Here is a 26,362-nt window from a genome sequence, read left to right on the forward strand (position 1 = left end):
TCAGTGGGAGAACATTTTAGAGGTAGTGATCACAACTCTATCTCCTTCATCATAGTGCTGGAGAGGGATAGGAGCAGACAATTTGGGAAAACATTTAATTGGGGAAGGGGGAAATATGATGCTATTAGGTAGGAATTTTGGAACATAAATTGAGAGCAGATGATCTCAGGGAAATGCATGGCAGAAATGTGGCAAATGTTCGGGGAACATTTGTATGGCATTCTGCATAGGTGTGTTCCATTGAGGTACGTGAAGGATTGTAGGATAAAAGAACCATGGTGTACAAAGGATGTAGAAAATCTAGTTAAGAAGAAAAGAAAAGCTTACAAAAGCTTCACGTAACTAGGTTCTGTCAGAGCTCTAGAAAATTACAAGGGTGCCAGGAACGAGTTCAAGAATGAAATTAGAAGAGCTAGAAGGGGCCATGAAAGGCCTTGGCAAGCAGAATTAAGGAAAACCCCAAGGCATTCTACAAATATGTGAAGAGCAAGAGGATGGGCCATGTGAGAATAGGACCAATCAGGAGCAAAAGTGGAAACGTGTGCATGGAGCTGGAGGAGGTAGCGGATGTACTTAATGAATACTTTGCTTCAGTATTCACCAGTGAAAAGGACCTTGGCTGTTGTGGGGATGACTAATAGCAGACTGAAATGCTTGAGTGTATAGATATTAAGAAAGAGGAAGTACTGGAGGTTTTGAAAAGCATTAAGTTAGTTACGTCACCAGGACTCTTAGAGAGGTACATGGAGCTTAGAAAAATAGAGGGCTATGCGGTAGGGAAATTCTAGGCAGTTTCTAAGGTAGATTACATGGCTGGGCCAACATTGTGGGCTGAAGGGCCTGTACCGTGCTGTAGATTTCTATGTTTTATGGTCAGCCACAGTTGCATCATCCTGCCTTTGGAATACTTCATCTTTGGGATGGATCTATCCTGCGCCTTCTGAATTGTCCCCGGAAACTCCAGCCATTGCTATTCTGCTGTCATCCCTGCTAGTATCCCCTTCTAATCAACTTTGGCAGCTCCTCTCTCATGATTCTATAAATCTCTGTACTCCACTGGAATACTGATACTTCTGACTTTAGCTTCCCCCTCTCAATTGCAGGGTGAATTCTATCATATTATAAGAACCGTCTCCTACCTTAAGCCCTCTAATCAAATCCAGTTCTTTACACAACACCCAACCCAGAATAGCCTTTCCCATAGTGGGCTCAACCACAAGCTGCTCTAAAAAGCCATCTACAAATTCTCTCTCGGGATCCAGCACCAACCTATTTGCCAAATGTACCTGCACATTGGAATGGTGGGGTAGAGATATGTCTCTACCACAGGAGGTGTAAGGTGCTCCTTCCCTCTGCAAGGTGTAGCACCTGCTTAGTGTCCAATCAGTCACGTGAAACCATGGGAGCAGGTGGTGGATGGTCTTATTAGCAACTGGGCAATATTATGACTCCTGGTTATGTGACTACCGACGCCATACAGGCAATCTCTGAAGAGTATTGTTAATGGCTTGGGTTCATCTGTCTCGTAAAGACACTGCCCAGAAGAAGGCAATGGCAAACCACTTCTGTAGAAACATTTGTCAAGAACAATCATGATCATAGACCGTAATCGCCCATGTCACACGACATGGCACATAATGTGATGACCTACATTTTAAAATCCCCCATGACTATCATAACATTGCCCTTTTGAAATGCCTTTTCTATCATCCCAGGCAGAGCAGGAAAGTTTTTTAAACACCGGGCACAATATGTCAGTGTCATAGTCATGCTGCTTGGAAATACACCCTTCAGCTCCACTAATTCACGCTGACCAAGTTGTCTACTTGAATGGCATTCACTTCCCCGTGTTTGACCCACATCCCTGTCAGCTTTTCCTGTCCGTGTACCTGTCTAAAGGCTTTTAAGCATTGCATTTGTACCCAACTCTATTACTTTGTGTGGCAGCTAGTGCCACCTATTCACCACTCTCTGTGAAAAGGGTGTCACTCACATCCCTTTTCAATTTCCACTCTCAGCTAAAACCTATGCCATCTTGTTTTAGCCTTCCCTACTCTGAAGGACAGTGACCATTCACCTTACCTATGGCCCTTTTGATGTTATAAACTTGAAAAAGGTCCCTCCTCAGCCTTTCCAGTGTTTCCTTAGAGCTCAAGCCCTCCAGTCTGGTAACATTCTAGTGAAACTTCTCTGTACTCTTTCCAGCTTAAAGACATCCTTTCTATACGTAGGTACAAGGACTGCACACAGTGTTCCCAGTGCAGTCTCGCCTACATTTTATCCAGCTGTAACATGACAGCCCAGCTCTTGTACCTACTGCCATGACCAATATATGTTCTGAAGTTAAGTTTGTCTGGATCCAATCATCTCTGCTGTCTGATGCTGTAGTCAGGTGATAATCTGCAGCAAAGCCTCAGTTGACATTTCAGTGGGGTCTACCCCCAGAATACTCTGACAGGAGACATGGCCAGAGTGCAGCATTTTGAAGTTTTTAACTGCTCTTAATATTGAGAGTAAGTGTAGGGTTGTAAAACAACCTGCAAATGGGTAAACACTCAGCAACCACTAGTCACAGACAGCTTGATCCTGAAAATGCATCAATGGCAAATCTAAGTATACGGTACATCTTTCCTAGCGATTTCGGCAGTATGGACAATAATGAAAGAACCTATTAGAGCAATAGGCTGTGTTATGGTCATAACATTGTGTCGTGTAGCAGATTAATTTATCTGAACTTAGAATACAACTCACTTTATCTTTTAAATGTAATTGTACTGGCTGAAAACAGGATTTTTAAAAAATTTGTTATTATTATTTGACTGAGAGCTTTTGCAGTGTAAATATCCAGTCTACCTCGTCAGGGAGAAAAAGGGAAACCAATACATAATTGGTAATTGCTTAAGAAAAAGACTAATTGGAATTAAGCCAGTTAATGTTCCTGTTCCATCACACTTGTTATCACAGTGTGAAATTAAAAAAATGCTGTAGTATATTTGATATTTTTATTAAAGCAATATTTCAATTCTACATAATAAGCCCTCTTCCTTTATCAACTAAATGATCTATTACCCATTACATCAAGGAATTAAGACAGTAAGTTAGACCAGCAAGCGTAATAACAAAGTGAATAATGCCCTTATTGGAACATGTAAATGTCTAGTAATTCTGTTCTGCTATAGAGCAGATACAAATTTTATAAGCAAGAAACTTACTAGTACATTTATATATGTTTTACAGCACGAAGTGTTGGTGTAATTTGTAAATATTAAATTACCTTGTGCAAGTTATTTGCAATGCCAATCACAGAAAGAGTTACATAATTTTGTACAAACTATAGTTTGAAATAGATTTAGGCTATGAATACATTCATTAATCTGTAATGTTCAGGTATACAACAATAGATATGTATATTGAATTACAGACATGTGTGGTTAAATGTTAGTTCTAGTAAATCATTGGCCCAGATAAACCCAAATTTAAAAGGCAAGTTTTCTGCCATACATTCAGTGACCTTTATTATGTTGCATAATATATGCAAAGGTATTATTTTCTTCTTATCAGCACTGATCTGAAAAGTGAAGGCAGCCAGCTGAAAGTGATTTGACAATACAAGGAAGGATAAGCCCCCTACTTGCAATAGAAAACAACAGGTTATGCAAAATTGGGAAGAGTATGAAGCAAATGAATACAAAAATAGTATGTTCAGATGTGATAAATAGCTCATTCAGAATATATGGATAACAAATTAACTTATACATCAAATTCTAATCAATAGCTATTACTGTAAAGATGCAATGATGGTCAGCACTATCTTACACTGTGTGTAACCAGATTGCTTTGATGCTTATGCATTTTTGCTTCAAAGATTAAAAGTATTATAAAATAAAATGTTGCTCTAACAGCCAATCTGAACCAGGGGTTCCCTATCTTTTCTATGCTATGGCCAATATCATTAAGCAAGTGATCCGTGGAGCCTAGGTTAGAAACTGATCTAAACAATCATGTGACATAAATGCATATAAATAATATATTATATATGTAGATGTATATATGAATATTATAGAGAAAACAGTTCTACATATGTTATATATAATGTTTTAAATTCTATTTTATGCAGTTTATATATTCTTTGGTACATAAACAATGTCACTGCAGTACCCTGCTAAACACACACTGCAAACTGTAGTGTATGTTTTAAAACAATTATTGTTGCGATAGGCGGTAAGGAAGCTTGGTATAATTTATATTATCTTCTTTGAGTATTTGCCTAGTATAGCATTGTTAAAAACAAGTTATATTTCAATGTGATGTAAATAACGGAATGAACAAATTATCTCTGTTCACACAGTGGGTACTGAATTAGTTCCGTATTTAATCTTTCCCTATCATATATTGAGGTACTTCTGACTTAAAAGGTGATTGAAATTAAAAATGATTTGAGAAATGTTTATGTGATGTTTTACGTTTATATATAACATCCCAATCTGAAGTCTTTCTGATTTTCTCCAAACGCACTGGCTATGTTACTTTACAAATTGAAAGTAGTTGAAGCATCACCTGATTTAGAGGCAGGATACTGTATCAACATTAAGGAAAATGGAAGACAACTTGGATCAGTAGATTTTCCCATAAATGAGATATATAATTGCAGGCACATGTTCTTGCAGCTTTGCTTTACCATACTGAAAAATAGCTTCTGTTCCTTAATCTCAAGTTCAATCATTACTGGCTTTTCTCAATTCACAAAGTGCCAACACCAAGAGCTTGAGAACTTGCACCTGGCAGGATCCACTGGCTTGGTCTTATTGTGACCTGAGCTTTGCAGCAGAATTACATCTGTGTTGATCTTGGCTCTATAGAGCACGTAACCGAGCCAAAAGTGCTTCTACTTCAGGAACAGCATCACCCTTAGCACTGGAGCTAATAGCTTTCATTTCTTTCTCCCTCATGTCTAAAAGAGCATGTCCCTCTCTTCTGCTGGCCACTTTGCTCCTTGCGCTAGATGAATGAGCCTCTACTTCATAACTGAGCTCCTTGCTGAATGGAATTCTTGTTGCGTTTAAGTGGATATTCTGGCGAGAACGTGACCTTTCCATTTGAGCCTTTTGATTTTCTGCGGTGAGAAAGCATAAAAAGGGAAATTAAATCACAGAATAGAGTTCAACGTACTTTAAAAAACATCATGCAAAAATATCTGGATCAAACAGTATGCATACAGCAGGGATACAAACTGTAAAGGTGACAGAAACAATATGAAATGTCAATTAAATATTACTAGGTGAGTAGAGGGTTGATAGCATAAATCTGATTAACTTATTTTAGAGGGTTGCCTCTCATCAAGTACTCCCAAGAGAATGATTGCATTGAAAAAATGAACTTCTGGTAAATTGATTAGCATCTACACAAGCACCTGCATATTGAATATGGCAGGTAGGGGGAACATCATAAAAAAAGTGCAAGCATCAACTTCCTTGAATAACTCCCAAACAAAAGATAATTTGCTTTATACCTGTAAAATTTCCAGATTTGAATACAAATCTTGAAGTTAGAAGTACTATAAAAGCTGGATTTATATATAAAGCACAACGCGTTCTCTATCTATCTGATATCATTGCTGTGCCTTACTAATAGGGGGCAGTGATCTTGACTCATCACACTTCCTATAGTAGTCAGCTGTACAGTCAATGATTAAATGTTTGGCTGATTGACTTTCCATAGGAGCAAGAGACAGAAATTTTATCAGCTGGCTTGCAGACATCAAGCAAACATTATGAATTATCCTCTTTCACATCTTCAACTATAAAAAACGGATACTCCATATTCATGTAACCTTCAGCATAGACCGAAAACAGCTTCAACAAACTTGATATGACATTTAAAGTTTTTGATTATTCTCTGAAAGATGTTCTATCATCCAAAACAGTAATGACTTTGGAACAGAAAGCAGTCACTCATGACCGTATGTTTTATGTGAAAGCTGAAAATTCCTACAGAAAACAGCTTGTACTTTGAAAGGCTTCTACTGAAGATATTTACTGCACTGTCATTTCATGACCAGGGGGGTTCAGTGTGATGGATGAATACTTTACTCAGTAGCTTGGACAGTCTCAGCAAACCTTTGCAGTATGATCACCTTAAGACCACAGGCAGGAAAATAAATGCCTTTCTCAAAATCTAGTTGCTACGCTGGCTGTAGATATCTCACAGTCATTATTGGGGTAAAAGCATCAGCCAGTGATGGGATTGGGACTGTGATGCACTGTCGAATGCCAATACTTTGTAGCATATCTCCACCCATAACATCAGTAAGGCCCTCCTCTTTCCACACATTAAAGCATATTTAGGCAGGAAGCAAGCACACAAATGTTCCAGGTGTGCTCATCTATATTAACATATTAAAGATGGAATCTCTATATTTTTGAAGATTTATTGTTAATAAGTCCACCTTGTATACTCTTGAGTGACCTTAAATTGAATTGACCCTAACAGCTTTTGAAGGGAAAAAATATTAAAAATATTATTGATACTAACATTACAAAATCTCAAAAGGCCATATGGGCCATTCCACCTGACATTTCTGATGTCTTTAAAATACCAAATACAGGAGCTGACTCCTGTAGATATTTTTCAAACGGAGATTTCTGTTTGGCATTTTGAAGACTATTTAATTGTAAGACTACAATTATTTGTCTCAGACATGCGCAGGATGGAATCAGAATGCCATCATTTTTCAAGCAGTAAAATGTTAGGAAGAATAAAGCAAACGACCTTATGAAATGGCACCTTGTGTGCGGTGGGGGAAGAACAAAATAACATTATGCTGTTCACTTCTGCAATTCATGCATGGAATGCTAATTATTAGAAATCAGGAGATCGTGTAAAATCTATTTCAATATCTTTTCACATACTGCATACTGATTGATCAGTCTGGCATGGATTTTGCCTGGACCAACATTTGATATTAAGAAAGAAAGGTTAGGCATCATCAAGGGACTTTAATTATGCAAAAGCAAGCAAAATGAATTTGATCAGAAACAGATAGGAAGCTTTTATTCCTCTCCGACAGCTGAGGTTAGAAAAACATTTATGTTAATATGGGAGCATCTGCTGATTACATCTGAAGCTGTGGGATACTGACATTAAATCACTGAACCATTTTGGCAGCTTCGAGGTTCTTCAACTCTACAGGGGCCTAATTTCACTGGTAATTTGTAGAAGATTTCGCCAAAGTTTGACAAACAGCCAAAAAGACTTCATCGTAGAAAATATTTTTGATCATTTAAACATCACACACAATTAAAATAAGGTATTTTAAAAATTAACCAAACATATCACTGGATTCAAGTCTTCATTAATCACTGCACTTACCAGGATATTAAACTATCAAAAGCTTCTTTAAAAGTTGTAAAACACAGTTTATTAATAACTTCATCCATTTTTATGAAAAATGCAGTTTATGTTAGTAAACTTTGAAACTGTTTTGAGAAGAGACATTTTACTTCAATAACTAACTTGGTATTTTTTATCATATTGTCGGAAAGGATGCAGAAATCCAAAGACAATTTTCAAAAGATCAGAATATGAAATAACAGAATACAAGGAACACCATGTCTACAAGCTGCATGCATATGACTAAACAAGAATGAACCCAGAAATGCATTTGCCTCCTAAGTCCAAGTTCTCAATGGAACCATGTGGAAATATTAACGATTCAGTTTAAAACCGGATTAGTAAACTTAAGGAATTAGATTGAATACAATTAGAATGGAGTGATGTAAGTTTATGATCCTAATCGTAACGTATAGCTCTCTACAGTAACATATTGCAAAAAGATTTAATTTATAGAAACAGAGAGATAATACGTATTTAATAATTGACAAATGTAAATAACAGCAAAAATGTGTGCACATATTATATACAATTTATTCAGGTAATGATGCATGTAACCAAGATCAGAAAAGGTTACTGTTGTTTTTGCTCTAAAACGTCACAAGTTTAGATTTAGGGCAGCATGAAAGCATTAGTGTGCCTAAAAATCAGGTTAGTTATCTCTCTTCTAAGTTCACTGAAGCCAAGACACAAGAGATTAGCTCCACAAAATATTGTCATTTACCTTGGACTTCAAATATGATTGATGTACATTTTTAATCTGGTCTGAAATCAACTTTAACAAGCAATCCAGCTGGTCAGCTGGTTTCAGGCAAGAGCTTGTTAAACTGTGTATGTAGCTTCATCTAAACATGGAGAATAAAAATAAGCCAGCTCATGCATAACTAACATTTAAAAATAGTATTTTATAAAATATTAATATTATCCTGGGCTTTTAAACAATTAAGAATGGAAATTAAATATGTATTTGATGTGAATGAAAAGGAAATGCAAAACATTTGTGGATGCATTCTCAAAAACATATTATTCAGAGCAGGAATGTTTAAATAATGCTTGTAGATATTCCATATAATAACAACACAGCATTTAGCTCTCTGTCCATTATTTATATCAGATTGCTCACAAAAATAGCCAAAGTAAAAACAGGCAGCCAGCAAAATGCTCCTGTCTGGAATGTTCTGCTACTTAGCTTGCCCACCCCACCATGAAGAAACTGACAAAGGGCTGTTAGAAGCTGTTGAAAAGCACTGGTTATTACCCTTGTAAACAGCATATCCCAAATTTGTATTAAGGGCTCACAAATGCACAGCAGTGACTTGTAATAAATACAGTTAGCTCATTGGATTCTCTCCAGTGTGAACCTGAATGAAGTTATTCATTTCCTCACCAGCAAGACCCCATGAACTAACAAAACCACTGTGACATCAGTGACCAGAATAAGCTCTGACTATAATCTTGCTGGGAATAACTGAAACAGACAGCAAAGATGATATGGTGCGATTTTTGTTGCTCAGCAAACCAAGCAGCATCTGAAACGTTCACACAGTTTTCCCCACCATATACACCGATGACCTCTCAAGTATCTCAAGCATTTTCTGCTTTTATTTTAGATTTTCAGCATTTGTAGGTGACCTGATAGAGGTGTACAAGATAATGAGAGACATTGATTGTGTGTCCCAGGGCTGAAATGGCCAGCATGAGAGGGCGTAGTTTTAAGGTGCTTGGAAGGAGGTACAGAGGAGATATCAGGGGTAAGTTTTTTTTTCAGAGTGGTGAGTGCATGCAATGGGCTGCCAGCAGCGGTGGTGGAGGTGGAAACGATAGGGTCTTTTAAAAGACTCCTGGATGGATACATGGAGCTTAGGAAAATAGAGGGCTATGGGTAAAGCCTATTTAGTTCTAAGGTAAGGACATCTTCGGCACAGATTTGTGGGCTGAATGGCCTGTATTGTGCTGTAGGTTTTCGATGATTCTATGATTTATAGCATTTTGCTCTTCAAGTTAAACAAGTGCTTGTCTTAGCTGTTTATTGAAGCTGTCAAAATCCTGAATGCTACTGAATTTTTCCGACCTTCAGAAACACAAAACTATTTAATGATTTAAGCTACTGAAAAACGTGATCAAAAATTAAAACACAAACATTAAATGTACTCAGAACAATTCTCCTCCATTAAAACCAAAGGGACGAGTTCCCTGCTTAAGCAAAACTGGCTGCTGTTTTGGAAGGGATTTCCCATCATTAGTAATGAATTGGCATAACATCAGACTCTCATACTAGACTTCATGTTCACAATCATGCACTTGCACAGCACAGAGCACCCCAACAGCATCCACACAACCACCATACCTATCTATACCAGTCCTACTTGCCCATATTAATTCTATATCACTGAAGGATAAAGGAGGGAAACGTGCACTTGGGTTCAGAGAACGTGGACGAGGTCCTAAATGAGTACTTTGCATCAGTATTTACCAAGGACAAGGACATGGAGAATAGGGAGATCAGTATGGAGCATGCTAATTTGCAAGTGCAATTCAAGTAAAGGAGGAGGAAGTGTGGGGTCTCATGAAGAACATTAAGGTGGGTAAGTCCCCAGGGCTTGACGGGGTATACCACAGGTTACTGAGAAACAAGAGGTGAGTTTGTTATGGCCTTGATCAATATCTTCATGTCCTCCCGAGCTACAGGTGAGGTCTTGGAGGAACTGTGAGTTGCTAATATTGTTCCATTATTCAAGATGGGAAAGAGGGATAATCCTGGAAACTATTGATCGATTAATCTCACGTCAGTGGTTGGGAAGCTACTGGAAAGGATTCCAAGGGATAGGATTTATGAGCATTTGGAAAATCATGGCCCAATTAGGGACAGTCTGCATGGTGTTGTGTGGGGAAGTTGTGGCTTACTAACTTGATTTTTCAACCAGGTGATGAAAATGATTGATGAAGGAAGAGCTGTGAGTGAAGTCTACATGGATTTTATTAAGGTTTTTGACAAAGTTGCTCATAAGAGGCTCATCCTGAAGGTTGAGATGCTTGGGATCCAGGGTGAATTGGCCAATTGGATTCAGAACTGGATTGCCCATATAAGGAAGAACATAGTAGTTTGGCTGGAGGTCTGTGACTTGCAGTCTCTCCTCACAGTCACCCACCCTGCTCTCATGACTATACCCCTCCTCCACATGAAACCACCACGTTGGGCTTCACAGCTGAACAGGTGAGAAGACAGTTGAAACGTCTCAACCCAAGCAAGGCTGCAGGCCCAGATGGTGTCAGCACCAGGGTGCTCAAAGTCTGGGCCCCTCAGCGATGTGGAGTACTTCACCATGTCTTCAACCTGAGCCTGAGTCTCCAGAGGGTTCGTGTGCCGTGGAAGATGTCCTGCCTTGTCCCTGTGCCAAAGACGCCGCGACCCAGTGGCCTCAATGACTACAGACCGGTGGCATTGACCTCCCACATCATGAAGACCCTGGAGAGACTTGTTCTGGAGCTGCTCCGGCCTATGGTTAGGCCACACTTAGATCCCCTCCAGTTCGCCTACCAGCCCCGACTAGGAGTTGAGGATGCCATCGTCTACCTGCTGAACCGTGTCTATGCCCACCTGGACAAGCCAGCGAGCACTGTGAGGGTCATGTTTTTTGACTTCTCCAGTGCGTTCAACACCATCCGCTCTGCTCTGCTGGGGAGAAGCTGACAGCAATGCAGGTGGATGCTTTCCTGGTGCCATGGATTATTGATTACCTGACTGGCAGACCACAGTACGTGTGCTTGCAACACTGTGTGTCAGACAGAGTGATCAGCAGCACTGGGGCTCCACAGAGGACTGTCTTGTCTCTCTTTCTCTTCACCATTTACACCTCTGACTTCAACTACTGCACATCTTGCCATCTTCAGAAGTTTTCGGATGATTCTGCCATAGTTGGATGTATCAGCAAGGGAGATGAGGCTGAGTACAGGGCTATGGTAGGAAACTTTGTCATATGGTGTGAGCAGAATTATCTGCAGCTTAATGTGAAAAAGACTAAGGAGCTGGTGGTGGACCTGAGGAGAGCTAAGGCACCGGTGACCCCTGTTTCCATCCAGGGGGTCAGTGTGGACATGGTGGAGGATTACAAATACCTGGGGATATGAATTGACAAGAAACTGGACTGGTCAAAGAACACCGAGGCTGTCTACAAGAAGGGTCAGAGCTGTCTCTATTTCCTGAGGAGATTGAGGTCCTTTACATCTGTTGGACGATGCTGAGGATGTTCTATGAGTCTGTGGTGGGCAGTGCTATCATGTTTGCTGTTGTGTGCTGGGGCAGCAGGCTGAGGGTAGCAGACACCAACAGAATCAACAAACTAATTCGTAAGGCTAGTGATGTTGTGGGGATGGAACTGGACTCTCTGACGGTGGTGTCTGAAAAGAGGATGCTGTCCAAGTTGCATGCCATCTTGGACAATGTCTCCCATCCACTACATAATGTACTGGGTGGGCACAGGAGTACATTCAGCAAGAGACTCATTCCACCGAGATGCAGCACTGAGCGTCATAGGATGTCATTCCTGCCTGTGGCCATCAAACTTTAGTCATATTCATAGTCATACTTTATTGATCCCAGGGGAAATTGGTTTTCGTTGCAGTTGCACCATAAATAATTTAAATAGTAATAAAACCATAAATAATTAAATAGTAATATGTAAATTATGCCAGGAAATAAGTCCAGGACCAGCCTATTGGCTCAGGGTGTTTGACCTTCCAAGGGAGGAGTTGTAAAGTTTGATGACCACAGGCAGGAATGACTTCCTATGACGCTCAGTGCTGCATCTCGGTGGAATGAGTCTCTGGCTGAATGTACTCCTGTGCCCAACCAGTACATTATGTAGAGGATGGGAGACATTGTCCAAGATGGCATGCAACTTGGACAGCATCCTCTTTTCAGACACCACTGTCAGAGAGTTCAGTTCCATCCCCACAACATCACTGGCCTTACGAATGGTTTGTTGATTCTGTTGGTGTCTGCTACCCTCAGCCTGCTGCCCCAGAACACAACAGCAAACATGATAGCACTGGCCACCACAGACTCGTAGAACATCCTCAGCCTGGTCCGGCAGATGTTAAAGGACCTCAGTCTCCTCAGGAAATAGAAACGGCTCTGACCCTTCAGTGTTCTTTGACCAGTCCAGTTTCTTGTCAATTCGTATCCCCAGGTATTTGTAATCCTCCACCATGTCCACACTGACCCCCTGGATGGAAACAGGGGTCACCAGTACCTTAGCTCTCCTCAGGTCTACCACCAGCTCCTTAGTCTTTTTCACATTAAGCTGCAGATAATTCTGCTCACACCATGTGACAAAGTTTCCTACCGTAGCCCTGTACTCAGCCTCATCTCCCTTGCTGATGCATCCAACTATGGCAGAGTCATCAGAAAACTTCTGAAGATGACAAGACTCTGTGCAGTAGTTGAAGTCCGAGGTGTAAATGGTGAAGAGAAAGGGAGACAAGACAGTCCCCTGTGGAGCCCCAGTGCTGCTGATCACTCTGTCGGACACACAGTGTTGCAAGCACACGTACTGTGGTCTGCCAGTCAGATAATCAAGAATCCATGATACCAGGAAAGCATCCACCTGCATCGCTGTCAGCTTCTCCCCCAGCAGAGCAGGGTGGATGGTGTCAAAAAACATGACCCTCACAGTGCTTGCTGGCTTGTCCAGGTGGGCGTAGACACGGTTCAGCAGGTAGACAATAGCATCCTCAACTCCTACTCGGGGCTGGTAGGCCCTCCCTTGGAGGGTCAGACACCCTGAGCCAATAGTCTGGTCCTGGACTTATTTCCTGGCATAATTTACAAATTATTATTTAATTATTTAGTTTTCTATTACTATATCTATACTCTATTCTTGGTTGGTGCAACTGTAACGAAACCCAATTTCCCTCGGGATCAATAACGTATGACTATGACTATGTTCAGCAAGAATCGGTCCTAGGACTCCTGTTTGTGATATACACTCAGTGGCCACTTCATTAGATACCTCCTGTACCTAAATAAAGTGACAACTGAGTGTATTTTTGTGGTCTTCTGTTGCTTCAAGGTTTGACATGTTGTGCGTCAAGAGCACTTCTGCACACCACTGCTGGAATGCATGGTTATTTCAATTAATGTTGCCTTCCTGTCAACTTGAACCAGTCTGACTTCTCTCATTAACAAGGCATTTTTGTCCTTCGAGTTGCTGCTTACTGGATGTTTTTTTTTGTTTTTTGCACTATTCTCTGTAAACTCCAGTAACTTCAAGCTTCAAGGCAGCCACCATCATCCCATTGCCCAAGAGGGCAACAGTAACCTGCCTCAATGACTACCGTTCAGTGGCACCAACCTCAACAATAATGAAGTGCTTTGAGAGGCTCGTTATGGATCGCATTAAGTCCAATCTTCCTGGTACATTGGACCCTTTCCAGTTTGCATTTTTCTCAATGATGCCAAAGCCTCTGCACTCAACTCTGTCCTGTCCCAACTGGAAAAAGGTGCCTCATATGCCAGGTTGCTGTCTAATACTGTACCTCTTCCCTCAAAAGCTAGTGGGTAAACTCTCCTCGTTGGGTATCAACACCTCCCTCTGTAAATGGTTCTTGGATTTCTTGACAGAAAGGCCACAGTCAGTCCGTGTTGGCAACAGCACCTCTAGCTCCATCATGCTGAGCACTGTTGCTAGGATGACAGGCTCAGCCTGCTGTTGACACATGACGGCACTACTAGATGCAGTTCAAACCAAATCAAGTTCGTTGATGACAGAACAGTGGTCATTATACAGAGAAGAGGTAGAGGGGCTGGTAGAATGGTAGAAGCAAAAAAACCTGAGTCTCAATGTGGACAAGAGATGATTGTAGACTTTAGGAAGGTGCAGATTGACCACTCTTCTCTGCACATAATGGATGATCTTAGCTAGTCCTTCAATGCATCTCTTTGGTCAAGAAAGCACAGCAGTACCTCCACTTCCTGAGAAGACTGCATGATTGAGACTCCCTTGCCCCGCATTCTAACCAATTTTTACAGGAACATCATCGAGAGTGTCCTGAAAAGTTACTTCACTGTCTGGTACGGCAATTGCAAGGCACCTGACTTCAAGTCTCTACACAGGATTGCGAAGACTGCTGAGAGAATCAATGGAGTCTCTCTTCCATTCATCAGAGATACTTGTTGGGAGTTCTGCATACGCAAGCCACTTAGGAATTATCTCCCAACTATCCAACAATCTCTTTGGCCCCCTACCATCAGGCAAGAGGTACTGTACATCAGGACAAGAACTGTTAGGACGGGAAACAGCTTCTTTCCCCAAGCTGTAAAACTAATGAACTCTCTGCCACCAGGTAATCAGGATATACAAATTCTCCTTCTTCTCTATCATAGGTACATTTTATTATCCAAGTATGTACACACAACACAACTCTGAGATCCATCTTCTCCAGATGGCCATAAATACAGAACAATCATGGAAGTCATTGAAAGAAAAGACATCAACCACCCTCCCACCTCCGTATGAAAAGGAAAAGAAACAGAACTCGCAAACTCCAAATCTCCAACCCCTTCCTTGCACAGAAACTAACAGAATGCTCACCTGCAAAATGGTAGCTGAAACATCAAACCCCAATCCCCTCTCTAATACACCAAAAGCTAACAGATCACCCTCATGGAAAATCATCAACAAGAACATCAGACCCCAAATCCCCAGCCGCTCCCTCACACAAAGACTAACATATCACCTACCCGGAAAATGGCAACAAGAAAGAAAACATAGAAAACTGAAGGAGACCATATAAGCTACAGTCTACACCAATAATCACATAGGTCTTGGAATACTGAAGACAACTTCCGTCAGCATTGAGGAGAGTGACAGGTCAAACTTAGTCCTTCTGTGGGAAGCAATTGCTGACTTGCGACGTCCTGACCCAACGCGGCCTTTGTGGAGAGCGACCACTGAAGCAGCCTCCTCCACATTTGGGTGTAAGTTATGGGTGCAAGGGAGTAGAACACTGGGCGAAGTGCAGATCCTTGAAGTATGCCAGTGTTGATTGTCAGCAAGTAGGAGATTCTATTTCTTATTTGCACAGACTGTGGTCTCCCAATGAGGAAATCTAGCATCCAGTTGCAGAGGGTGGTACAGAGACCCAGGTTTTGGAGCTTGTTGATTATGGCTGCGGGCAAGATTGTTGATCGCTGAGCTGTAGTCAATAAGCAGCAGCTGGAAATAGGTTGAAATTGCCTGCAATGATAGGCAAGACATTAGGGTGTGCCGGCTGCTTTGTGCCTGCTGATTACATTGTTCAGCTCCTCCACTGCCTGCCTGATCTTGGACTGGGGTTGAAAGCTCCCTCATCAGATAAAATGGATGTCTTTTGACCTCTAGATGTTCTAGGTTGGGAAGCAGGACTAAAGCAAAACTGCCAAGTTTGTGCATTGCAATGAGCTAATCAAAAAGCATATTCCACTTCCTCTGCCTTTAGAAGACTGAGCTGTCCCCTTTTTGCAGAGAACGGTGAAGCCATCGAGCTACAGTGCTGAATCCAAAATGGTGGTGGTGAGCCATGTTTCTGTAAAGCAGAGTACACATCAGAGTAAAGCAGATGTCCCTCTAGTATAGCAATCTTGCTCTGAAGTCTTCAATTTTATTTTTTAGAGACTGTATATTTGTCAGCAGGATAGTCAGGAGTGGAAGTCTAAAGCCTCGGTGTTTCAATTGTACCTGTAGACAGGCTCAGTGCCCCGCTTCTCTCTTCTTAAAGGGGAACTACATTTGTGACCCAAGTCTGCCTTCTGAGGTCCGCTGATTTAGCGTATTGATAGGTTCATTAAATGTCTCAAAAAGATACTACTTACTGGAGTACCCATGGCTGTAGTAGACCGAAACATAAATATTTGATGATTCTTATTGGAGCCACACGCATCTTGCCAGAAGCAATCTTTGTATACAAGCTATTTTATGTACTTATATTTATTGTGCATTTTGATGATGGTGTTCTTTATGTTATTACATTTTTCTTGGTGCTGCATCTCCTTTACACTTGTGTAATAGAAATGACATTAAACAACCTTTTCTTGCCCTTGTCTATTTGTCCCTCCCTACTAATCTCCATCCCAGTACTTATCCCTGCAAGCAGCAAAAGCACTGCACCTGCCCATTCAGCTCCTCTCTCACCTCCATTCAGGGCTCCAAACAGCCCTCCAGCTGAGGTAGCACTTCATATGCCAATCTACTAGGGTCACTTATTGCATCCAGTGCTCCCAATGCAGCCTTCTCTACTATGGTGATGCCCATTGTAAATTGGTGGAATCGCTTCGTCCAGCACCACCGTTCCATCCACCAAAATTGGAACTTCCCAGTGTCCCAACGTTTTAATTCCTCTTCCCAATCTGATATGTCGGTCCTTGGCCTCCTCTAGAGGCCAGCCTCAGGGTCGAGGAACAACATTTTATATTCCTTATGGCATAAATATTGATTTCTCCTTCTGGTAAAAAAAAATCTTTCCCTCTCCCTTCCCTCGTCTTCTATTCCCCACTCTGGCCTCTTGGAAGAGAATTTGTGCTGCAGGTTTTTATCTAGGCATTGCTGCACAAGTGAATGGTTCTACGTGGACACAATGGCACTCTTTTCAAAAGCCAATATGTTTGCCAACCTGATGGCATGAACACCTATTTCTCCTTCCAGTAATTTTTTCCACTCCCTCTTCTTTTATTCCCCTTTCTGGCCTCTTACCCCTTCTCCTGCCCTGCCCATCACCTCACCCTGGTGCCCCTCCTCCTTCCCTTTCTCCTACAGGTCACTCTCCATTCCTATCAGATTCCTTCCACTCCAGCACTTTACCTTTCCCACCCACCCAGCTGCACCTATTACCTTCTAGCTAGTCCTCCTTCCCCTCCCTCCACCTCTTTATTCTGGTGTCTTTCCTCTTCCTTTCCAATCCTGAAGAAGAGTCCCAGTCCAGAACATCGATTGTTTGTTCATTTTCATGGACGCTGCCTGATTTTCTGAGTTCTTCCTGCATTTCCTCGATTTCTAGCATCCACAGAAACTCTTGTGTTTATCTTTTCTTACCTCATGTGGAACAGACGTGAAAGCACTCTGATGACTTATTGATATCTATCTCACTGCTGTCAAAGGCCTTTGAACTGACAATCTCAGTCAGAGCAAGCAGATCACTAACAAGCTATTTAAAAAATAAGACCTTGATATATAGGAGCAGATATAGGGCATTTGGCCCAGAGTCTGTTCCACCATTTCATCATGGCTGGTCCAATTTTGCTCTCAGCCCCAGTCTCCTGCCTTCTCCCTGTATCACTTCATGCTTTGACCAATCAAGAATCTATCAATCTCTGTCTTAAATATACATAAAGACTTGGTCTCCACAACTGCCAGTGGCAAAGAATCTCACAGATTCACCACTCTCTGGCTAAAGAAATCCCTCCTCATCTCCATTCTAAAAGAAAGCCCCTCTCACCTGAGGCTGTGTCCTCTGGTCTTAGACTCTCTCACCACAGGAAACAACCTCTCTATCAAGGCCTTTCACCATTCAATGAGGTCACCCCTCATTCTTCTGAATTCTAGTGAATACTGGCCTAGAGCCATCAAACACTTTTCATATGACAAGTCATTCAATTCTGGAATCATTTTCGTGAACCTCCTTTGAACCCTCTCCATTTTCAGCACATATTTTCTAAGATAAGGGGCCCAAAACTGCTCACAATACTCTAAGTGAGGCCTCACTAGTCATTTGTAAAGTCTCAACATTACATCCTTGCTTTTATATTCTAGTTCTCTTGAAATGAATGCTAACATAGCATTTGCCTTCCTCACCACGGACTCAACCTGCAACTTAATCTTTATAGAATCCTACACAATGTCTCCCAAGTCCCTTTGCTCCTCAGTTTTTTGTATTTTCTCTCCATTTAAAAAAATAGTCAACCATTTCATTTCTTCTAACAAAGTTCATGACCATACGTATCCCGACACTGTATTCCATCTGTTAGTTCTTGGCACATTCTCCAAATCTGTCTAAGACCTTCTGTAGCCTCTCTACTTCCTCAAAACTACCTGCCCCTCCACCTATCTTTATATCATCTGAAAACTTTGTAACAAAGCCCTCAATTCCGTTATCCAAATTATTGACACATAATGTAAAAAGAATCAGTCCCAACACAGGCACCGGCAGCCAGTCAGAAAAGGCTCCCTTTATTCCCACTCTGCCTCCTGCCAATCACGCACTGCTTTATCCATGCTAGAATCTTTCCTGTAATACCATAGCCTCATGTGTGGCACCTTGTCAAAGAGCTTGCTTGTCCTGCTTGTTATTTCTTCAAAGAATTCCAACAGATTTGTCAGGCAAAATTTTCCATTGAGGAAACCACGCTGACAACTGCCTATTTTATCATGTGCCTCCAGGTATCCTGAAACCATATCCTCAATCATCGCCTTCACCTTCTTCCCAATCACTAAGGTCAGACTAACCGGTATATAATTTCCTTTCTTCTGCCTCTCTCTCTTGTTGAAGAGTGGAGTGACATTTGCAATTTTTCGGTCTTCCAGTACCATTCCAGAATCTAGTGATTCTTGAAAGATCATTATTAATGCCTCCACAATCTCTTCAGCCACTTCTTTCAGAACCCTTGGATGTACACCATATGGTCCAGGTGACTTATCTACCCTCAGACCTTTCAGTTTCCCAAGAACATTCTCTCTAGTAATGGTGACTTCACACACTTCATGAACCCTGACATCTGGAACTTTCACCACACTGCTAATGTCTTCCACAGTGAAGACGGATGTAAAACTTATTCAGTTCATTCAAAATTTCCTTGTCCTCATTACTCCCTCTCCATTATCGTTTTCCAGTGGTCTGGTATCCACTCTCGGCTCTCTTTCACACCTTATGTATTTGAAGAAACTTTTGGTATCCTCTTTAATATTATTGGCTAGCTTACTATTGTATTCCACCTTTTCCTTCTTAATAACTTTTTTAGTTGCCCTTTGTTAGTTTTTAAAGAGTTTCCCAATTCTCTAACTTCCCACGAATTTTGCTCTATTATATGTCCTCTCTTTGGCTTTAATGTTGGCTTTGACTTCTCTTTTTAGCCACAGTTGTGTCATCTTGCCTTTAAAATACTTCCTGTTTGTGATGTATATATATTGTGCCTTCCAAATTTCTTCCAGAAATTCCAGCCATTGCTTCTCTGCCATCATCCCTGCCAGTGTTCTTTCCATATCAATTCTGGCCAACTCCTCTCTCATGCCTCTGTAATTCCCTTTACTCCATTGTAATACTAATACATCTGACCTTAGTTTCTCCTTCTCAAATTTCAGGGTGAATTCGATTGCATTACGATCATTTTCCAGAACCTTAAGCTCTCTAATCAATTTTGGTTCATTGCGCAACACCCAGTCCAGAATAGCTGATCCACTAGAGGGCTCAACCATGAGCTGCTCTGAAAAGCCATCTCGTAGGCACTCTAGAAATTCTCCCTCCTGGATTCCAGCAGCAATCTGCTTTTCCGAATCTACCTGTGTATTGAAATCCCCCACGACTGTTGTAACATTGCCCTTTTGGCATGCATTTTCTATCTCCCGTTGTAATTTATAGACCACATCCTTACTACTGTTTGGGGGTCTGTGTACAACTTCCATCAGTGTCTTTTTACCCCTGCAGTTCCTTAGCTCTATTTACAATGATTCAACACCTTCTGACCCTTTGTCACCTCTTTCTAATGATTTGATTTCATTTTTTTACCAACAGAGCAACACCACTCCCTCTGCCTTTCTGCCTGTCCTTTCGATACACTGTGTATCCTTCGATATTAAGCTCTCAGCTTTCATCTTCTTTCAGCCATGATTCAGTGATGCCTACAACATCATACCTGCCATCTGCAACCGTGCTGCTAGTTCATCTACCTTATTCTGCAAGCATTCAAATATAACACATTTAGTTCTGTATTCATCCTTTTCCGATTTTGTCCTCCTTTTACATTGCGACTCATCCTGCTGACTGCAATTTTGTCTTATCAATACCCTTTCCTCACTACACACTGCCTCGGTTTGTAAACCAGCTACCTCATCTTCGGCACTATCATCTGCCTTTCCTACGATAACTCTTGCATTGAAGTATAAAGAGCTCAGGACACTAGCCGCACCATGGTCAAACTTTTGATCCCTAACTTAGACTGAGTTCTTACCAACATCTAACTTCATAATCTCTCTGGTAACTGTACTGCCAAACTGGTTCCCATGCCCCTGCAACTCTAGTTTAAACCCCACCGCGCATCATTAACAAAATACAAATATTTTGAAGTATTAGAAATTAATTAACATGAAAAAAGTAAAGACAAGAAAAATAAACCACTTACTTATATTTAAATATTCAGTTAAGGGATATTGTAAACAAAAGCAAAGGCTAGATGGAAAGTGGAAAAGAGCTTCACAGGGCCAGAGCACTAATGCTGTAACAGTTCAATGCTGTCAAAGTTCAAAGTACATTTATTATCAAAGCATGTATAAGTTATACAACCTTGAGATCTGATGGCTTAAAGCCAGCCACAAACAAAAAACCTGAAAGAATCCAATAAATTAAAGGCCAACACCCAATGTGCAGAGAGAAAGAAAAAAAACAGTTCATACAAACAATAAAAACAAGCAACAGCATTCAGCATGAAAATGAGTCCGGAGACACAAAGTTCAGATCAGGCCCATAGCCTTACCCTCAGTTCATCACACAGCACAGCAAACCATCGTGAAGCTTGCAGACACAAAGCCCAGAGCAGGCCATGGCCTCAACCTCAGTGACAGAGGGCAGAGCAGCGAGCACAACCGGCCTGACGCTCACTACCGGTCCCGACATCCTGCGTTTTCAGTTCATCTGGCCCAGAGTTTAAATTGACCAAACACCGTATCACCCCGCACACTGAGACCTGGGCCCTGTCTGGGCCTGGACCCTGCAGCCACGGTCCGGCCTGTACCTGACCCTTCCAAATTGGTCCAACCTTGCTGTAAATGTATTGATAAGATAGACTCCCAATGAACTGCCCTGGGAGGTAGGGAGCTTCAAAGTAAATCAGGGGTGCAGGGAGAGGACAATGAACTAAAACAAATTGGAAAGACAGAATAAAGAACAGGAGTACTTAAAATAAAGCTATAATGCAGGAATGTAAAAAAAGTTGAGAGTAAAGGGAAATTGGCATTAAATAACAATTTAATCATACAGAAATACACAGTACTCATAACAAAACATGGGAGTAGCAGGCAAATGTACTAGATCTAGTTAGATTTATTGAAGCCAAGTTAGTGAAAAATTAGGACCAGAGTTTAAACTGTGCAAGTTATAATATTAGAGGAAAGGAGAGTGGCTCCTGGAGAGAATATAACAGTAGCAAGAAGTAGTAAAGTTACATGCTAAACACAAATATAGAACTAAGGTTCAAATCACATTAAACAATAAATCACCTTAAATTGGTAAAGAGGTAGAGGAAAAATATGTAAAAAAGAGAAGTAGAATATATAGAATTTTAACATGAGAGATTTTAACAATTCCTAAAAATTGTTTCACTGAGATTTCAATTGGCTCAAAGAAAGTTGATAAAGGAGAAAATGTCAACAATATGTACAAACAATATTCCAACCCAGGATGTGCAAAAACAACCCATACCACAGGATGAAATAACTCATGAATTAGTAATGGAAAATGAACTAAATCTTCAGAGAAATCTTAAAAAAGGAGTATATGGACAATAGACATAAACATATTGCTATCTTGGATATGAATTGAGAAGAATAAAAACACAAAGATCAAGGCAACAGACATGTCAAAACTGTTTTTGAGGTTGGTGAATGAAAATTCCGAACATAAAATAGATAAAAATACCAGAAAGCAGTAACATGAAAATCATGCTCCAAGCTCTGGAAGTATTCCTATTAAAAATCGAAAAGAAATTATGCACATATGAGAAAATGTGTAAGTTAAAATAAAAGGGAAAAACTGAGGACAATGAAAAGAGAGTGTATGTTCCTCTGCCATTTTCCAGGTGTGCCACGTGTGATTAACTAGTGTGAACTGGATCATTGCAGCTCAATCTGGTAAGGCTGGCATCGAATCTGCATGAGGACAGATGCCTGTGTGGCATAGTGATGCCACAGGTAATGCAGTTGTCTTAGTATTCCAGTAATCCAAGTTCAACTAGGCTCTCCATCTTGTTGGCATGGAGTTTGGACCACAGTCCTCAAAGCCAAATTTTTCTTGACAGCCAAACTGTGGCACTGTTTATGAACCTGCGAATTTCGTCTGCTTCCTGCTTTTTTAAAAAAAACGACTATTTCTCTTCTTTTCCGAAGAAACTATGTGCCGCATTTTTTTTTTACTTGACCGCTTCTTTCCTCTTGCAAAGAAAGACCCATTGCACTTCAACAGGTAGGTAATCGTCTCGGGTTCGTTTTAAATCATTTGTAACTCCAAAACATAAAAGTAATTGAAAGTACAACACAGTGCGGTCAAGGATGAATGTGTGTACTTGTCATTTTACTTTAGTAAACTGAGCGCTTATAACGTGCTGGCATAATAATGTAAGCCATTCACACACTCCTTACATATAATCTGTAATGAATTATGTAAACAAAGAATGCTTAATCAAACAATAATTTACAATATTACTCAAATATTACCAAAATATTAAATACACAACAAAGCTAATTTTACCAGGCTCAGAAGTGAGTTAGGAAAATTGTATAGCAAACTGCTTGAAGCTACTTGAAGGTAAATTAATCTCAGTCATGGGAAGCATGTTCTCATAAAGAAAAAGGGGAAGACTGCCAAACCTGGAGCCCCCAAGGTGACAAGGGGTATTGAGGATAAGATACGGGAAAGAAGATGATGTCAGTTGTTGTCAGCTTAATATAGCAGAAAGATAAAGAATATAGAAAGTACAGCAGTGAAATTTTGTAAAACAAATAATGGCAAATAAAACCAGAGATAATAAAATGTTGTTTATAATTGTATTTAAAGAGCAAGAGGAAAATTCGGGAAAGTGAAGGCATTATAGGAAGTATGCTTCCTATGTCAGTTCACATTGTTATTCTTCAGAGAGATACGGGAAGTCTCTATACACTTTGGGACCAGTATCTTCACTCTTGGATGCACTTGTAGCTTCTGCCCTGGGTCTACCCTGTATGCTCTGTCTGTCAGTGCCATATGGATATTACCAGTAATGGATTGCTACCAATGGTGTCACCACTGAGGTATCCATTGAAGGAGATGGGGGGGGGGGAACATTCTCTGTTAATTTGAGTGCACCTTGTAAACTTTGGCAGGTGTTTGAGCAATCTGTAGTTGGTTTTGAAGTTGCTCAGCTAGGTATACAATGGTATTCTTTAAAAGACGTAAGTACAGTGCATAACATCTTTCCATTTGTATGGTAGTTGCAGACCACCCCACAGCTCTGATTTGTCAATAGTGGAGGAAACCTTAAGTACACTTCTAGTGACACCATTAAGTGCCAAAAAAGCCTTTGTCATGCCAAAGTGAGTTGTACTTAGGCCTGAGAAAATATCTCATTTGACGCAAATTTCATCCCAAAATGATTACCGGTGCAATCTATTCTAGTATTTTTTTTAAACTGTGATTTGTCCATTCACAAAAAAGTGTATAAAATGATCCAATTTCTCAGCTATATTTTTTTACCCAGACACTGGTGAGTATGTGGAGCATGGCAAAAGAGGCAGCAATTAAGGCAAATAGCACAGATGTGGCAAGAATCTGTGGACCAAGTGAATGGAGAATTGTACTCAAAAGGCTGCACATGAGGGAGAGCAACACACATCAAAGTTGCTGGTGAACGCAGCAGGCCAGGCAGCATCTCTAGGAAGAGGTGCAGTCGACGTTTCAGGCCGAGACCCTTCGTCAGGACTAACTGAAGGAAGAGTGAGAGAGAGAACATGAGGGAGAGAACAAGTTTCATTTAAGGAATCAGTGAGATCTGGTTGAGCTGAACAGCTTGTGCTATAAATTGTTTATATTATTAAGATGCTGCTGAAAAAATGTATTGAATGCCGTGAGTTGTCTTTCAAGCGTGGGTAGATCAGTTCCATTGTACCAATTTGCAACATGGATTCTGCTCAAAATAAGCAGTACAAGAAAATTTTGCATACATTTCGTTCTCAATAGAGAGATTGGGAAGTGAGTCTTTATTTTCAAACAGATGTTTTGTACAGTGAACTTTATACCTTTCTGAGACCATGTCAAATGGCTATAATGGCACAACAAACTTTCAGATGCTGCAAAATCAAATTGATGCCCTCGTTTGTTGTCTAGATGAATCTCCTGGCCAAGATGGTGCCAAGCTGCAACGTTCATTGATATCATGGCTCAGACTATTGTTTTTAAAGTTTGTGTCAGGGCGCTGGAGCAGAGATCCAGTCGCAGACCCAGTACTGTGCATACAGTGATATTAAGTGAGAAACAAATCCCGAGGTGCAAACAAAGTCGGCGTCAAAGTTCAGGCAGAGATCAAAACATCCAAAGGAATCCAAAAACCAGAATCGGGAAACAGGCAGAGTCGATATTCAGACGGCTGGAGTACAGATACGAATGCTGGAAAAGTTCAGGAAAATTCACTGGCACAATCTGACAACAAACAGGTGAAAACGGAGGACTGAAATACACTGAGCAATAAACAGAGAGGCAGATGATAGGTGGAGCACAATGAGACCCAGGTGGCAGCAATACAGGTACAGTAATAATGAGAAGCAGATGAGAGAGGGAGTACTCAGTAATACAGGGGCCGGAGTAGAGCAGGAGCACATGGCAATACAAAACCACAGACTGACAGCTGGGGGAAACACACAAAAAGATGGAGTTCAACTGGAGGTACTGACAGTTTGTAGGAATGGTTTTGGGAGAAGCGTGGGGGGGGGGAGATAAAGGTCAGGTTAGAGTCTAGGGACAGGTATGAGGGAGAATAAAGTGCCAGGATTAGGAGCAGGTGTTTAGAGTTCATGTCGGAGTGCTCCAAAGTCAAAAGTCAATGATCCCGGCAGTTGAGTTGGCAGGTGCTGAGGAAACCAGCAATCCTCAGGTTGGCGAGACCTGAGTCGGAGGTTCTTACAGACAGGAGTCACGAGGTCCAGTGAACTTCCCCCAGGTCACCGGGTTGAGAGTTAGGAAGTTGAGGTCCAAAGGTCAAACACATGATAAGTGAGTCCTGAGGTGAATATCCAAACATTGGTGAAGTCTGCAGGGCAAAGACAAAGGTTGAACTCCAGAGGTAGTAAGCCTGAAGGTCAAAGATTTAAGTTGGTGTGTCTGGATGTCAAGTCTGAGCCTGGAAGTGGAGGGTGGAGTCTGATGACTACAGGTCTGAGAGTCCAGGCCCAAGGACAGGAGGCCCAGATGTGGCCTGTCTTGGGGTTGGATGCTTGTCTGTGTGTGAGCAAGGGTGGGAAGGGGGTTGTCTTGTTTGGTTCTGTTGTTGTGGGCATGCTATATTGGCACCAGAATGCATGGGGACACTTGCCGGCTACCCCACCCCCCAGCACTTCCTTGGGTGTGCTATTGTTAACGAAAATGATATACATCTGATAAATAAATTTGAATCTGAATCTGAATTAGTGGACAGCTAGGTCCTGGAAATTGACAAATAACATACTTACATGAAGCCTTTCTAAAGCCGTCCTCTCTGTACTTGCATGTTCATGAAGTTATCAGATTCAATGACATGGTTGTTCAAATACCCACTGAAAACTTCTTTTGGGATTTAGAAACTTTGAGCTGTATGCCAATGTTTCCAGAAGCTCAGATTATTACAATACAGCCTGGAATGCTACAGACCCTTCAGCCACCATTTCAACAGAGCACCCACGTCAGTGTCAGAACAATGCAAAAAGTAATATGAGTTCGGCCTGTAAGAAATCTGTGACACAAATTCCATTCATTAAAAGCATGCTTGCTTTTTTATGTGCTTAAAAGGTTA

General features: G+C 41.1%; 1 protein-coding gene across 1 annotated transcript in view; it reads right to left on the minus strand.

The window, feature by feature from the left end:
- Window positions 1–3,021: 3,021 nt before the first annotated feature.
- Window positions 3,022–26,362, minus strand: part of LOC134349446 (protein diaphanous homolog 3-like) — a 576,191-nt gene continuing 552,850 nt past the window's right edge. The window contains exon 28 of the mRNA XM_063053764.1: window positions 3,022–5,113. Within this exon, the coding sequence (XP_062909834.1) occupies window positions 4,854–5,113 (260 nt within the window). The 3' untranslated portion in view covers window positions 3,022–4,853. The remainder of the gene's footprint in view (window positions 5,114–26,362) is intronic.

This window comes from Mobula hypostoma, chromosome 7 (genome assembly GCF_963921235.1).
Source record: "Mobula hypostoma chromosome 7, sMobHyp1.1, whole genome shotgun sequence".
NCBI lineage: Eukaryota > Metazoa > Chordata > Chondrichthyes > Myliobatiformes > Myliobatidae > Mobula > Mobula hypostoma.